Source organism: Ipomoea nil, unplaced genomic scaffold (genome assembly GCF_001879475.1).
Source record: "Ipomoea nil cultivar Tokyo-kokei standard unplaced genomic scaffold, Asagao_1.1 scaffold0380, whole genome shotgun sequence".
NCBI lineage: Eukaryota > Viridiplantae > Streptophyta > Magnoliopsida > Solanales > Convolvulaceae > Ipomoea > Ipomoea nil.
This window is the reverse complement of record NW_017616808.1, coordinates 355,962-370,556: the sequence shown is the minus strand read 5'-3', so window position 1 is coordinate 370,556 and position 14,595 is coordinate 355,962. Positions and strand designations below refer to the sequence as shown.

General features: G+C 35.0%; 2 protein-coding genes across 2 annotated transcripts; both read left to right on the top strand.

Moving 5' to 3' along the window:
• The first annotated feature begins 902 nt into the window (after positions 1-902).
• Positions 903-4,411, top strand: LOC109171761 (protein trichome birefringence-like 19). The gene is made up of 2 exons (XM_019320825.1): positions 903-1,714; positions 3,401-4,411. Exons 1-2 carry the CDS (start codon positions 1,073-1,075, stop codon positions 4,172-4,174), a joined length of 1,416 nt encoding a protein of 471 aa, XP_019176370.1. The 5' UTR covers positions 903-1,072; the 3' UTR covers positions 4,175-4,411.
• A 7,458-nt stretch (positions 4,412-11,869) lies between these two features.
• On the top strand, positions 11,870-14,027 carry LOC109171764 (protein trichome birefringence-like 19). The gene is made up of 2 exons (XM_019320827.1): positions 11,870-12,426; positions 13,209-14,027. The coding sequence occupies exons 1-2, from the start codon at positions 11,938-11,940 to the stop codon at positions 13,980-13,982; spliced, it is 1,263 nt and encodes a 420-aa protein (XP_019176372.1). The 5' UTR covers positions 11,870-11,937; the 3' UTR covers positions 13,983-14,027.
• The last annotated feature ends 568 nt before the right edge of the window (positions 14,028-14,595 follow it).

Below are 14,595 nucleotides of genomic sequence, written 5' to 3'. Positions count from 1 at the left end.
ATAAATGTGCACTTGAAGGCAAAGTTTTGCACTCAAAGAGAAAATTAAGTACTGAGACAAAACATATAAACTCGAAGAAGAAAAATGTGCACTTAAAGAAGAAAAATATGCATTCGAAGAAAAAGAACATCTGGACTTACTCAAAATTACAACAATGCCACCACGTTTTTTTTTTTTTTTTTAAATTTCTTCATTTTGGACTAGATCTATTGTTGAGATTTAACTTAATTTTTTTACCTAAAGACTTCCTACGCATATGATCCGTAATATTATCTGTGTTAAATATATATGGAGACTACAACTAATATTATCCGTAATATTATCTGGAATTGGTTGATCCCACAACTAATTAAAAATAATTTTAAATAATTTTTTTTTTTAAATAGAGGATGAGTTTGTAGTATTGCTCTTATTTAAGTTTATGACATGAGTTAATTCTATTTTTTATCCTAAATTTATAGGTAACGGTCCACTTTTAAGTCTTTTTTTAATCAGAGCATTCACTTTTGGTCCTAGTATTATTGTGACATGATCATTTTGGTCATTTATTAATAAAATCGTTGAAATATCATTAAATACAAAAACATTTAGATCATCAATTATGAATTAAAATAAACATAAAAAATATATTGGATCAACATACTTTGTATATAAAAGATCAAATTGTCTTTATATTTAAAGATATTTCAACAATTTTGTTGATAAAAGACTAAACGAGAATGTTTTAATAAAAAATGTTAAAAATAAAATGTCATTTATAAGACAGAAAATGGAATTAACTCTATCAATTTGATTAAACCGGTAAGAACAAAAATATCGTTTTCCCTAAAAATTTTCTACATCTAGCTAAATTCCAGCCAAATTTAGGGGTGAAAATTTTCTATTATCTTTATATGATTCATTCGTTGAACGAAGTTTCACGTTGAGTTCAGCAAGTACGTGACTTTCCTATCAGATTCAGATTTCCCAAAGATTTCTATAATGAGAAAATGACTAGTGAGGAGCCCCACCCACCCCCCACCTTGCTGTAACCAAACCCTCCTCGTCTTCTACTCCATTGAAGCAAGCTCCCATGTCCGATCTATCGTCCATGGAGTTTCCCTCCGTAAAAAAGCCGACGTTCTTGAACACTCCCAAGTTAATCCCACTGCTAGCCCTAGTCTTAATCTTTCTCACCGTCTTCCCTCTCTACTACCCTTTCCGTTGCACTGATCACCCGGAAAAAGATAAAAGTTCTAGGGTTTACACTCCAGTAGATCAGCCGAAAGGGTTTGCTGCAGAAAGCATTGTTGAACATTATCCCCCAAATCAGGTATCAGGAAACGTAAGTGCTAATCTTTCTCTTTCCCCTCCAGAAGATCTGCGAAAAGAGTCTAGTAGTGTAGAAAGCGGCGTTGAACTTCAAGCGAAGAACACGGGTTCTGAGAGGCTCGAGAAGAAGTGCGATATCTTCACCGGAGAATGGGTTCCGAATCCGGAAGCGCCGTACTATACGAATAACACTTGTTATAGTATCCAAGAGCATCAGAATTGCATGAAATTCGGCAGGCCTGATAATGGGTATTTGAAATGGAAGTGGAAGCCGGATGGGTGTGAGCTTCCCGTTTTCGATCCTCGCGAATTCTTGGAGCTTGTTAGAGGCAAATCTTTAGCCTTTGTTGGAGACTCCATTGCAAGGAATCATATGCAGTCACTCGTTTGCCTCTTATCCAGGGTAAATTAAATTAGCTTTGAATTCTTCCAATTGAAATTTCAGGTATTTTTAGAGCCCTAAATGAATGTGATCTGTGTTAAATTGTTTTTCCTTAATCAAAGATTTTGTTGATTAAACCCAATGTGGTGGACTCCTAATTGGCGGTTGAGTCACCGTGATTTATCCTTCTGAATACTCGGGCCCACCTAATTGGCGGCTGATTGAGTCACCGTGATTTATCCTTCTACTATCTGTTGGGATTGTGGGGCGAGAGAATTTCGCCTTTTGTAGGGAAGGGGCAAAGATTATAATTTATAAACCTTATTTACCACCGACACTAACTTAATAGGACAATTATGTACTATTGATAGTAATTAAACCTTATTGAATAGTGTATCTACCTGCACTAACATTTGCCAATTATGTTAACTTTGTGGAGATTTAGAAAAATTTCAGTTTTTGGTAATGTTATGATTTATGAATCTTTATACTTATTACAAGTATGGTCTTTTTATTAGTTCATTTCTTGGCAAAGAGAAAATGACAGCCTGTATTTAGCTGTGAACTGAGGGGACAACATGTGTAGCTGTAAACTGGATGGATGATTCATGATTGTAGAAATAGAAACAGAATAAGATGCCCTTGTCTAGTAATAATCTTTCTAATAACAGAGGTTCCATCTAGTTTGATGTGAAGTTCAAATTTCGAATATTAGTTTTCTTGCCTAATGAGGTATACACTGTAAGCTACATTTTACACAGGCTTTCTTGGTCCAACAATTGGTTTTTATGTTTACTTTGTTAAGGTTACCTTTGATGGCTGATGATTGTTAAGGTTACCTTTCTGGAAAACATTTTCCGGGTTTTTGGTGTTTGGCTAGGCAAGAAAAAGACAAGTCAAAGGAAAATCACTTATGGTCAATGGAAAATAACTCCATTCTTCCGTAAAATGACTTCCCTTTTTACATTCTTTGCTTCTCTCTTCAGATGCTCCGCCTCCATCAGAAAACTCTACCAACATCAGGAAAATGCTCCGCCTCCATCAGAGGCTCGTAACTGGTTGAGCAACGGAAAAATGTTGAAGTATACAATTCTGTTCATTTTTTTGGAAAATGAACCAAACACAAAAAGACAGTTTTCCGTTGTGCAGCCAAACACAGGAAAATGACTCATTTTCAAGAAAACATTTTCCTGCTTTTCAAACGGACCCTTAATTGAGATTATTGTCATGCTATATCTTTGTGATTGTTTTCAGCCCTTTTTTTTTTATTTTATTTACATAGGTATCAAAATGGCAAATTTAACCACACGGTTACAACTTACAAGTTCGACTCCCAGTGGGAGCGGCCTATTGGCCTTCTTAGTTTGAGTCAGTCAGCTATGGGTAACCTAAGCTGGTTTACCTCCTTGTGGTTATTTGCCGGCGTGCACACCCTTGGATAGTGGTTGCGGGTTTCCCTCGTCACTCAAAAAAATGGCAAATTTAATCATTTTGAATGTGTTGTAGTGTTGCCAAAATTTTGAAACATTGTCTAGAGACAAGATTCATTTGTATTATCCAAAATTTTCCAATTATTGAAATGTTGAAAGGAACATGCTAGCAATTGCTGTTGGTACTGAAATCTGGATTTTCCCTTTGTTTGAATGGCTCAAAACCACAGATCATAGACATATATGAACCGTTTCTGCAATTTTTTGTTTTTTCCAGGTTGCATATCCCTTGGATATTTCAAACACGACAGATGATAACAGGAAGCGTCTTGTATACAAAGATTACAACTTCAACATTTCCATGTATTGGGCGCCATATTTGGTCAAGACTGGCGTCACTTATTCTGAGCTTAACAGAAACCCTTTCAATCTATATCTAGATGAATTTGATGAATCTTGGACAACCAAGATCGGGGCTTTTGACTTTGTTATCATTAATGCTGGCCACTGGTTTTTCCGCCCTACCGACTTTTATCTAGAAGGCAAACTCGTTGGCTGCCTCTACTGCTCAGAACCCAACGTTACCCACTTGACAAAAGACTTCAGCTACAGATGGGCTTTGAAGACAGCTTTTCGAGCAATTAATAGCTTGGAAAATTTTAAGGGCGTCGCTTTCTTGAGGGCGTTTGCCCCTCAGCACTTTGAACATGGGGCATTCGATCAAGGTGGAGAGTGCGTGAGAACAGAGCCATTTCGGAGGAACGACACGATTTTGAAGGAATTCCAGATAGACATGTATGATATTCAAAGGCAAGAGTTTAGCATTGCTGAGGAAGAAGGGAAGAAAAAGGGTTCGAAATTTAGATTGTTTGACGTTACGCAGGCAATGCTGTTGAGACCCGATGGGCATCCTAATAAATACGGGCATTTGCAGAACCTGAATGTGACCATGTTTAACGATTGTGTGCACTGGTGTTTGCCGGGGCCTATTGATACCTGGAGTGACTTCTTCATGGAGTTGGTGAAGAGGGAGCTTGAAGGTAATAGCTAAGGTGAATATTTATATATCTTTCAGTTCAAATTTTAATTCTTTTTTTTCCTCCCACATTCTTGTTGTTATTTGATTATCAGAGTTGAATAGACTGATAAAATACGTGCAAAAATCAACCCAAATAGATTGGGTTGAAGTGTAACAATATGTGAGTATAGTTGTATTCTTGCTTTCATTATTGGGTATTGAAAGGGAAAGTTGGAGCTATGGAGTTATGAACTGTTCAAATTGTTCCAATTGCAATTCATTCATACTTGTTTTCAAAAAGCAGTTGTTTCAAATTTCAATTGCATTTTATTCATACGGCCTTCTAGAAAGTGGTGGGAGTAGTGCTTGTAAACACATTTTTAAATTCATATATTCAACTTGAAATTCGGTTACAATCTTCTAAATATTAATAGGGTTCATTTCCAATTTTGGTTGTATTAAAGTAGATTCAGTTTTTTCTTTTTTTTTTTTTTAAGTTGGAACTGCATGCCGATGGAAGAAAACCATGCACGTTCAACAAGAGGAAGACGAAAAATACTCAAAATAGATAATGAGTGAATAAAAAAATTAATTTTCAAAGTATATTTATGAAGTTGGGAAAAATGGAATGAGAAAATTTTAATGGCATGTTTGGTTCATGGAATAGGTCAAGAATGGAATAACATTCCTTGGAATAGATCTATTCCATCGTTTGGTTGGATCATTTTGTCATGGGAATAGCATGCCTAGGAATGAGCTATTACCTTCGCAAGGGGAATAGCCATTCCTAGGGGGGCCTTGGTATTAGCTATTCCCATGCCCGTAAGAATAGATTTTATATCACAAATACCAAAAATACCCTTTGCACATTATATAATATATATATTTATTTAATAAATATAGTGTATTACATAAATGTATATTTTAATGTGTATATATATATATATATATATATATATATATATATATATATATATATATATATATATATATATATATATATATATATATATATATACACACACACACACATATTTTGTAGCGTTTGCAATTGGCATTTTGAGAAAAGAAAAGTATTTTCTCAAAACACCGACCTTGACAGTTTATTATATATATATATATATATATATATATATATATATATATATATATATATATATATATATATGTAAATAAAAAAAATTAACTGTATAAGACTCCTTAATTATAGAGTCTTGGCTCCTAAATTAAGTAGTCTGCTCATTTGCATGCCTAGCGGATGGGCATTGCAAGCTTGCCTAGCGAATGAGCATTGCAATTAAAATTATGGAGCCTTGAGGCTCCTTTAGGCTCCATTCCTTACTTCTCCAACCGATGTGGGATAAGTGAGAAAATAAATATAAAAATAAATATGTATTTGTATAATAATAATAATAATAATAATAATAATTATTATTATTATTATTATTATTATTATTATTATTATTACTATTATTATTATTCTCTCTCTCACACACACACATGCATATACATGTATATAAATACAAATATAAATATATATATATATATATATATATATATATATATATATATATATATATATATATATATATATATATAACATTCTGTATATCATAATCATATTCATTATTATTATTATTATTATTATTATGTATAAGGGTATTTATGTCTTTAAAACCTATTCCATTTCTATTCCTTTAATCAACCAAACACTGGAATACAATTACTAAAGTCTATTCCTTCAGCCAACCAAACAACAGAATACAATTCATATTCTATTCCTTACCTATTCTATTCCATGTGGAATAGCATTCCTATTCCCTCCAAATTCATTCCGTGAACCAATCGTGCTGTAAGTGACATTTGTCCTACACATGGAAAAATAAAGGATTATGCACTAGTATATAAGAACCACATTTTAAAGGGAATTAGAAATTTGTTGTTAGTAGGTTCTCTTACGCGTGGAGGATGATGCAAATCAAATTTTGAAATAGTTTGACTCGTGGGCACCCAAGACTTATGTACATGAATGTCACTTTAAGTTATATCAAAATTTTAAACATTTTCTCAACTAAAATAGAGAAGTGAAGTAATTTTTCAAGTTTTTTTTTTGGGTTCACATTCTAGAAAGTGAAATCTCGGTTGATACCAAAGAGTACTCGAAAAGTCATCTTTTGGTTCATATTGAGAAGTGCACTTCTCAAGACGCACCTTGCGATTTTGTATTTCTAAGAGCATCAATATCAGTAAGGGATCATTCACGGTTTTTAATGAACTTACAAGGAAAGAGAATAAACAAAGAGAAGAAAGAAAAATGAAAAATGAAAGAAAAAAAAAATTAATGAGCTTACAAGGAAAGAGAATAAACAAAGAGAAGAAAGAAAAATGAAAAATGAAAAAAAAAAAAAAAAAAAAAAAAAAAAGGGAGCGGGGAGGGGGGTTAAAGTTTAGCAACTAAAGTAGGAGAAAGAAAAAAAGGAAAAAGAAAATGAGAAAAAGGGTTTTCTCTCACATGGTGGTCCCACCATTAACTTGAACTTGTAAGAGAAATAGGGGTTTTTACTAGGGGTGGGTACTTCGGTTCGGTTTATCCGAACCGATCCGAACCGAACTAGTAATAGAAAATCGAACGGTTCGAGATTTTGTAACCCGAACGGTTTAGTACCGAACCGAACCGAAACCGAACGGTTTGGCAAAAATCGAACCGAACCGGATGTTATATAATTTTTTTAATAAATAATAATAATAATAATAATAATAATAATAATAATAATAATAAAATTAATAATAATAATAATAATAATAAAGAAGTAAATCCAAGTTCCTCGATGCCTGCTCCGCTGTTCAGTTCTCATTCTTACTGGTACCGAACCTTACATTTTTTATTTGATTTCTTTATAGCTTGTTTTCTAAATTGCACTTTTGTTGTTTGTCGCAATTGTTCTTTACCTCACAATTATATCTAACTTGAGTTATATTTACAATATTCAGTATTTTCCTTAGTTTCATGTTTTCCTATATATTTAATGTGCTTTACAGTCATTCTAATTTTGATTTCCAGTGCACTATAATTATTTTCTAGTATTGGAATATATTTCGAGTGCACTAGCAATGATAGATTGTGTCCAAAAATTAACTATATAGTAATTGACACTAGTTCTTTTAATATCAACTATACAGATAGATGATTATTTATCTTATCAATAAAAATATTCCAACTTAACCAACTGAAGAGTCGGTTGTGCAAAAACGTTAACTGATGTTTGGTAATTAGTACTTAGTATTGTGTTTGGACTTTGGATTGCTATTTTGTTATATAATGTTTAGAGTTTGAATTTGGATTATGTGAATATGTATTGTTTGGTAGTATGTTCGAAAAAATTAGAAAATGTTAAAATTTGGGGAGCTTAAACCGAACCGAACACCGAACCGAAACCGAACCGAACCTTAATGTTAAATCGAATGGTTTAACTTTTTTAAAACTGAAAAACCGAAACCGAAAAAAACTGAACCGAAACCCAAAACGCCCACCCCTAGTTTTTACTTCATTTATCTGTTTTTCTATTTCTCCATTTTTTCAGTTTTCCTTCTCCATTTCTCCAATTTTCCATTTCTTCAATTTCTTAATTTTCATTACATATATCGTTAAGAAGAAAGAAAAAGAAAACAAACAGGACAAATGTGCAACGCTAAAATCAAATTGTTAACCTCTCCATACTAAGCACTATTCACTCGTGTTCTTTTCCACTCCTCCATTTGGAGAAGTCTAAATCTTTTTTCTCCAAAAACATACATAAGGTTAGAAAATGAAGATGAGTTAATCAATTGGAGAGAGAATTTTAGTAAACAATTTTTCTATTTTTTTATTTTTTCTACTTCTCAATTTCTCTATTTTTTTAAATTGGTAAACGACCCTGTATATTTTGAGATCCCATGCATGCATCCTTGTCACTTTGCTTCTTCTCCCCTTTTCTCTTTCCTTTCTCACTTTTTTTTTTTCCTCCTCTTCCTTCTTGAAATCCCAATCTACCCCCCACTTATGAACTAAGCAAAATGTATATATACTTACATTTACAATTTTAAATTGAAGTATAGTAAATTTGCAATAGCCTTTAATTTTGCCTAGAATGCAATAAAAAAAATTGGGCATAGTAAGCTAGCATTTTGAAAGAGAAAAAAGTGGGAAATATTACTGCACTAATATTACACTATACATTACATGGGTATGATTTATACTTTCCTAAAAAAGCCAATCAAGAAAAGATAAGTGCAGTGACAAGAACTACTGGCAAATTAAACACGAAGGATTCAAATAGCAGCAAAGGCAATGATAGCCTCGATTATATTTCATGTATTATATAAGTTCATGTCTCCAACATGAGATCAAACTCGATCATATCAACTAATTAAACCATTATTTCTATGTAAGAAAATTAATTGTACGTTTTCAGCACATAATCGATGATAATTTGAAAATAAAAAAAAGAGTAATCTTTTTGAATCACTTTACAGCACGCAACATGGCTCATACTATTAACAAGACTAAACGAGCACAACTTGAGTTCCTATTGCCAATAGGACCTGGATGGGATCAAAAGCTAGGATTGATATTATGCAACGCAGTTGAAGGAATATCACTCATTCCGTCATTCGTAGGATTCGATGAATATAAGCTTCTAGCTAGGGTAACAGGAGAACAAACCCTAGGGGTCGATGGATATAAGCTTCGTGAAGAACATCGTCATCGCTCCACCCAGCTGTCTCAATCGAGGTGAGTCTTCATATCAGAATGAAAAAAGAACTGGATGGGCAGGCCATGGGGCATACATGCTGCCTTCTTTTGGGAAAAAATGCTTCTGAACTTCTATGAGCAAAAATAGACGTACAACAACACTATTAACCCTTTTTTGTTTTTATTTGCAACGGCTTTGGTTACAAGTATATAATGTGAACTTGTCTTATTAATTTCATTCATTTTATGTTGATTTTTTTTTCTTTTTATTATGACATCTTCAATTCCTTAAAGGTCACGAATGACGGACAAGAAGATCGCTACTGATGCTATTAGAGTTTGTTTATAATATGGTATCAGAGCATTGATAAAATAAGATAGACTCTGATACTATCATATGGTATCAGAGCATTGATAAAATAAGACAGACTCTGATACTATCATATGGTATCAGAGCATTGATAAAATAAGAGAGGATTTGATGAGGCATTGTGGTCAAGCATCATGAAGTGACTCTCCCAAGTGGGAGGTCATGGGTACGTGCCTCAGTGAACGTGGTATTGACTCATTAGACGCGCTTCAGTAGGTTGAGAAAGTATATATATGAAGAGATACTACCTTTAACAGGGTCAACAGTACTAAAAAAAAAAAAAAATCTTGCGATCAAGTCTTGTGAATACCAAGAACTGTGAAATACCAGGGCTATGTTACCAAAAAAAAAAAAAAAATACAAAATGAGCCAAACTAATCTTCAAATAGTTAATTTAGCAGTAGAAAATACAAATGGACCACCGAGAATAGACAAATAGCTCTTCAACTACAACTATAAAAACAAAGGAACAAAAAAAAAAAAAAAAATTAGAGGACACCACTGACGAAGATCCTAGTTCATAGCTTTCAATTCATTAACGTTCAAACAAAGTTCCCTGCACAGGAAAACAACAACACTAGCTCTTCAATTGCTCAAGCATATTGAAAAATGTACATAAGGAAAAGTTATTTGGCTTTACTATCTTCAAAATTAAATACTTTTTAATAAAAGAAAGTAAAAAAAATGTACAATTTGCCACTCATTCAGTCATTCATCATCACGTGTAAATAGCATAGATAATACATACACCTTTTAATTTGCTTCAGAATACCTATTTAAATACATGAAAAGAGCAACAAACAAGAGGCAGATGCAACATGTATTAACTCCTCTATAAATTCTTTCCCACACTTGTTAAAAACTCATCTTTGATTTATTTGTCTGCAAGACTCAATAATATCTACAAGCGTGAATGCTCTAAGTGACATTGTAGCTTGGTACTTCTCAGTGCCACTTTCTAGTTGGCATGTCTTGGGATGTAACATTGTGGAAATGTGTTAATTCTGATCATCAGTTTAAAAATTAATTCTATTTTATTTGAGAATTAACTTTGTAACCCCATGTGTTATTTTCAGAATTGATGGGCAATTTGGGGCTTACATAATGAACAAGTACTAAGTTTCATATCAGTGAATAAACTGAAACGAAAGAAGAAACGTTTCTCGCTCAGCGCCCCTAAAGCGCACTATGCTCTGCTTCAACAAATGAGAGATTTCAGGGGAACTGGTAATTAACCGCGCAAGCTGGTTAGATGCGTGGGAAATAGGGCTTGTAATACCTGCTAGCGTGACTACACAGTGAAAGGGAAAGAGCATAAATCGACCCTTCCTACTTTTTTTCCAAAAGCGGTAAGGAGATTGCACTCTCAAATGAGACTAAGTAGTTACCGATCGTTTTAATGCGCCCTTGACCTATTTTGATTAAGACAAAAAACAAATCTGTCTCTAAAGTAGAGCCTAGTTTAAGCTGTTAAACAAGTGATGATTGAATGAAAGAAAAATCACTAATAGGGATACGAACTTCTAGAAAGTGGTGGGAGTAATACTTGTAAACAAAATTTTAAAATTCATATATATATATATATATATATATATATATATATATATATATATATATACCCTAGCCTCACTTGAACCTCACCCTATATATATATATATATATATATATATATATATATATATATATATATATATATATATATTCAACTTGAAATTCGGTTACAATCAATATAGAATTCTCTGAATTCTTCACTTAAATACTTTTAAATATATTAACAAAATTGGCATTTTGAAAGGTCATTTTGGAGTACAAATATATATGGGTCTATTTTCAATTTTTTTGTTGCATCAAAGTGGATTTAGGTTTTTCTGAGTGAAACAAAAAAAACTTAATATATTGTACACTCAAAAAAAAAAAAAAAAGGGAAAGTCAGTTTCCAGAAGAATGACTCATTTTCCATTGACCAGATCGAGCTTATTTTCCTTTAACCTCTAATTTTCCAGCCTAGCCAAACACCAGAAACTCGGATTTCCGAGTTTCCAAACAAACCCTAAATGAAAAATTGATTCTCAAAATATACATATGAAGTTGAGGAAAAATAAAGTGGGAAATATTTAATGACATTTGTCTTACATCGAAAAATAAATGATTTTACATTAGTATATAGACACCATATTTTCTAAAGGAATTAGAAATGTGTTGCTAGTAGACTCTCTCGTGCGGATGAGGGTGCAAATCAAATTTTGAAATAGTTCGACTTGTGTGCGCCCTCAACCTATGTACACGAATGTTGCCCTAAGTTATGCCAAAACTTTCAAACAGCCTAAAGTTCAAATCTGAGGGGGAGGTGGGGAGGGAAGGGGTGGCAAGGCAACATGTTGAGGTTGATGTATTATGATGAAAGGAAAAGAGAGAGCATTTGCAAGAGCTCATCATAAGCCACTTGCCGCCAAAGCTACGCCATTGCCAATTTCCTTTTGCCTTGTGCAAGTTATGAGCCTGGATCGGGGTCGCCCCATAATAATCATTCTCCAATCAACTAATCTTAATAAACCTAACTTTATCAAATAACAATTCCTTCCTTTGCCTTAATCTCTCCTGATTCCTGAGATAATGTTTTTGGCCCCTTTCATTACCTTTTCCTATCATATAAAAACAACATATTTTGTATGAAATGAAATCATAAGCAAACACATGAAGGCCAGTGGAGCAGCAGAGGTTCCCAATGGGAAGATCAGAGCTTTCGAAACCATTAGAAATATTATCCTACCAATAATCTTGACGACCACTGTTATTCTCATTGCAATATTCTGTGTCTCTTCATATTCTTCTAGCTCTCATGATTCCCTGCTGCAATCTTTCACAACTAGCTCCAATAATGCTTCAACAAGCATGGGTATAGAGCGAAGGTGTGATATATTCAAGGGGAACTGGGTTCCATATCCCGACGGTCCGTATTATACAAACAAAACCAAATGTGTGATTGAGGACAGACAGAACTGCATCAAGTTTGGACGACCAGACAGTGAGTTCATGAAATGGAGGTGGCAACCAGAGGAATGTGATCTGCCCATGTTTGATGCGGGGCGGTTCTTGGAACTTGTCAGAGGTAAAACTTTGGCTTTCCTTGGGGACTCTCTTGCAAGAAACCAAATGCAGTCGCTGGTGTGCCTCTTGGCTAGCGTAAGCAATCACCTACCCACTCTAATTCCAACTTCACACTTCATATATATATATGTACTAAATGTTACTATAATTATATTGTTCTTGATATTGGTTGGAGGCTTGTGAAGGGTCAAATTTAGCACCAGGTGATTAGAAGATTGTTGGGAGGAGGCCTATAGGGCCAAATCCGACACCATGCCTCTAAAAATGTGACAGTAGAAGTAAATAAAATTCTAGGAGAATTGTTGGGTGGATGCCGGTAAAAGGTCAAATCCAGCACCGTAACTAGAGGGGATTGTTAGGCGGAGGGTTTGAAAGGGCAAATCCCCTAGCTCCTTCGCTAAGAGTTAGGGCGAATTGTTGGGTGGATGCCGCCAAATCTAGCACCACCAAGTGACTAGGGGATTGTTTAGCGGAGGATCTGGAAGGGAAAGTCCAATACCATGTGGCTAGGGCAAGTCCCATAACTTGTTTGCTACGAGTTAGGGCGAATTGTTAGGCTGATCGATCCCAGTGAAGGTCAAGCGAAATTGTTGGGCGGAGGACCTAAATAGGCAAGTCCAGCCGGCCTGGTGCTGGCTAGGGCAAGTCCCCTAACTCCTTCGCTACGAGTTAGGGCGAATTGTTAGGCAGGTGCCAATGAACACCAAGTCTAATACCAAGTGGCTAGCTAAGAAAATTATTGCGTCCAGACTTAGGTCAAGTCTAGCATCTTGTATTGAAAAATGTGATAGAAATAGGAATAATTTTTTGTGTAGTGGTAAGATTCCGACACTTTAATTTAGTAAAAAAATGTGCAGGTTGCAGATCCAGTAGATGTTTCCTACGTTGCCAACACCAAGTTCAGACGTTGGCTGTACGAGGACTACAATTTCACAATCCAAGCACTGTGGTCGCCGCAGTTGGTAAAATCCCGCGACGTTGACCCCAACGGCACCTCAGCTAACAGCCTCATGAGCCTTTACCTAGACGAGCCCGACAGCGCCTGGGCAGATCAAGTTCAAGAAGCCGACATCGTCATCATCTCCGCCGGCCAATGGTTCTTCCGCCCATTCCTCTACCACAAACACGGCCGGGTCATCGGATGCCACAAATGCACCCAAACCAACATCACAAAACTCACCAATTACTACGGATACAGGATGGCTTTCCGGACAGCGTTTAGGACCCTTGCGAAACCCCGCCGCCGGGGACTGGTGATTCTGAGGACATTCTCGCCGGCGCACTTTGAGAACGGGGATTGGGATAAGGGAGGGAACTGCGTGAGAACAAAACCATTTGAGAAATCAGAGGTGAAGGTGGAAGGGTACGTCTGGGAGATGTACTTGAGTCAAATGCAGGAGTTCAGGGCAGCGCAAAGGAGAGGGACGATGAAATTAAGGTTGTTGGATACGACAGAAGCCATGATCCTACGGCCGGATGGACATCCTAACCATTATGGTCACTGGGCGTACGAGAATGTTACAGTAGCCGACTGTGTACACTGGTGCCTGCCTGGCCCTGTCGACACTTGGAATGAACTCTTGCTGCAAATTTTGAAGACGGAAGAAGATGAATCCAGCCATGGGGACTAAACTATGTGTTCCATCAGAATTAAAAGTCTAAGTTTTTTTTTATTATAAAGGAAGGGAGGTACCCATCTCGAAACTTAACCTCCCACATAGGGGAGCAATCCAATACCAATAGACCACAAGCCAATTGGTATTAAAAATCTAAGTTGATAGTTGAATTGCATATTTATAATTTTATATTATATGAAGTTCTTGAAATTTCAGAAATTCAATATAATCTCGTATTCATCAAATGACACCGATACGAGGAGAGGTAAAAGAATGAATAGTGCGACTTATATATGGCCTCATGATTAGGTACTTGGCTCCACGTTACGCCAATTTCCTTAATTCTTAAAATAGTCATTAAATTAGGTGAATTTTTTTCAATTTAATTCTTAACAAATAATTTGACATAATTGAAATTTTCGGCTTTATTGATTTTGCTCAATGTTATCCTCTAGCTAATGGATGGATTCTTTCAACACCTAGGATGACATTAAGCAAATTAAGTAAAGTTGAGGGTTCAATTATACTAAATTATTTGTTAAGAACTAAATCAAAAATAATTACTAATGTGGATGATTATTTTGAATATTAACTTTTATATAATGACTATTGGAATTTGCAAACCAGC

What these genes read in the sequence shown, in the direction of transcription:
- LOC109171764 (XM_019320827.1), top strand. Translation starts at nt 11,938, where the DNA reads ATGAAGGCCAGTGGAGCAGCAGAGGTTCCCAATGGGAAGATCAGAGCT. An exon ending in TGGTGTGCCTCTTGGCTAGC is followed by an intron (nt 12,427 to 13,208) that starts GTAAGCAATCAC and finishes AAAAATGTGCAG; the next exon opens with GTTGCAGATCCAGTAGATGT.
- LOC109171761 (XM_019320825.1), top strand. Translation starts at nt 1,073, where the DNA reads ATGTCCGATCTATCGTCCATGGAGTTTCCCTCCGTAAAAAAGCCGACG. An exon ending in TCGTTTGCCTCTTATCCAGG is followed by an intron (nt 1,715 to 3,400) that starts GTAAATTAAATT and finishes TGTTTTTTCCAG; the next exon opens with GTTGCATATCCCTTGGATAT.